Source organism: Alligator sinensis, unplaced genomic scaffold (genome assembly GCF_000455745.1).
Source record: "Alligator sinensis unplaced genomic scaffold, ASM45574v1 scaffold428_1, whole genome shotgun sequence".
Lineage (NCBI taxonomy): Eukaryota > Metazoa > Chordata > Crocodylia > Alligatoridae > Alligator > Alligator sinensis.
The window spans coordinates 3,323,962-3,324,760 of NW_005841919.1; the positions used below are offsets into that span (position 1 = coordinate 3,323,962).

The following is a 799-nucleotide window of genomic DNA, read 5'->3' on the forward strand; positions in this document are numbered from 1 at the left end:
CACAATTGTGCTGGACTGTCTTACCACAAGATTTCAAAAACAGCCCCACCATCTTTAGTACAGCCTTAAGTACTGACCTCCAGAGGTGGGACAAGGGACCATCGGGGACCTTGTTATAGTACGTCGACGACTTGTTAATCGCAGCTGCCACCAAACGAGTGCCATCAATTGACCGTGAGCTTGCTGAACTTCCTGGGACAAGTGGGGTACCGAGCATCCCGGAAGAAGGCCCAGATAGAGCAGGAGAAGGTACGGTACCTGGGATTTGATATCTCTCAAGGCCAGAGAGCACTGGGCCCTGAGAGAAAAGAGGCTATCTGCCGAATGGCAGTCCCACGGACTAAGAGACAGTTAAGAGGTTTCTTGGGAATGGCAGGATTCTGCCGAATCTGGATCCCCAACTTTGGACTAATAGCCAAGGCTCTTTATGAGGCTACCACTGGCTGCGAGGGAGAACTGCAGTGGACAGCAGAATGCCGAAAGAGCTTCGACACCATCAAGTGGGCCCTCATAACAGCGCCAGCCCTGGGCCTGCCCAACCTCAGTAAACCATTTAAACTTTACGTTCATGAACGTCAAGGGGTCGCGTCGGGAGTGCTGACCCAACACTTAGGTAGCTGGAAGAGACCGGTGGCTTATTTCTCCAAGCAATTGGACCCTACTAGCCTAGGTTGGCCAGCTTGTTTGCGAGCAGTGGCGGCCACAGCTATGTTGGTGGAAAAAGCAAAGAAAGTCACCTTAGGACAACCAATGACCGTGTATACTCCGCATTCCGTATTGGCAGTGGTGAATGCGAAGG

The 799-nt window shown here is 52.1% G+C and overlaps 1 protein-coding gene across 1 annotated transcript in view; it reads left to right on the forward strand.

The window, feature by feature from the left end:
* The first annotated feature begins 324 nt into the window (after window positions 1-324).
* FH (fumarate hydratase) overlaps window positions 325-799 on the forward strand; it is a 29,043-nt gene continuing 28,568 nt past the window's right edge. The window contains exon 1 of the mRNA XM_006019000.3: window positions 325-774. Coding sequence (XP_006019062.1) covers window positions 325-774 — 450 coding nt within the window. The remainder of the gene's footprint in view (window positions 775-799) is intronic.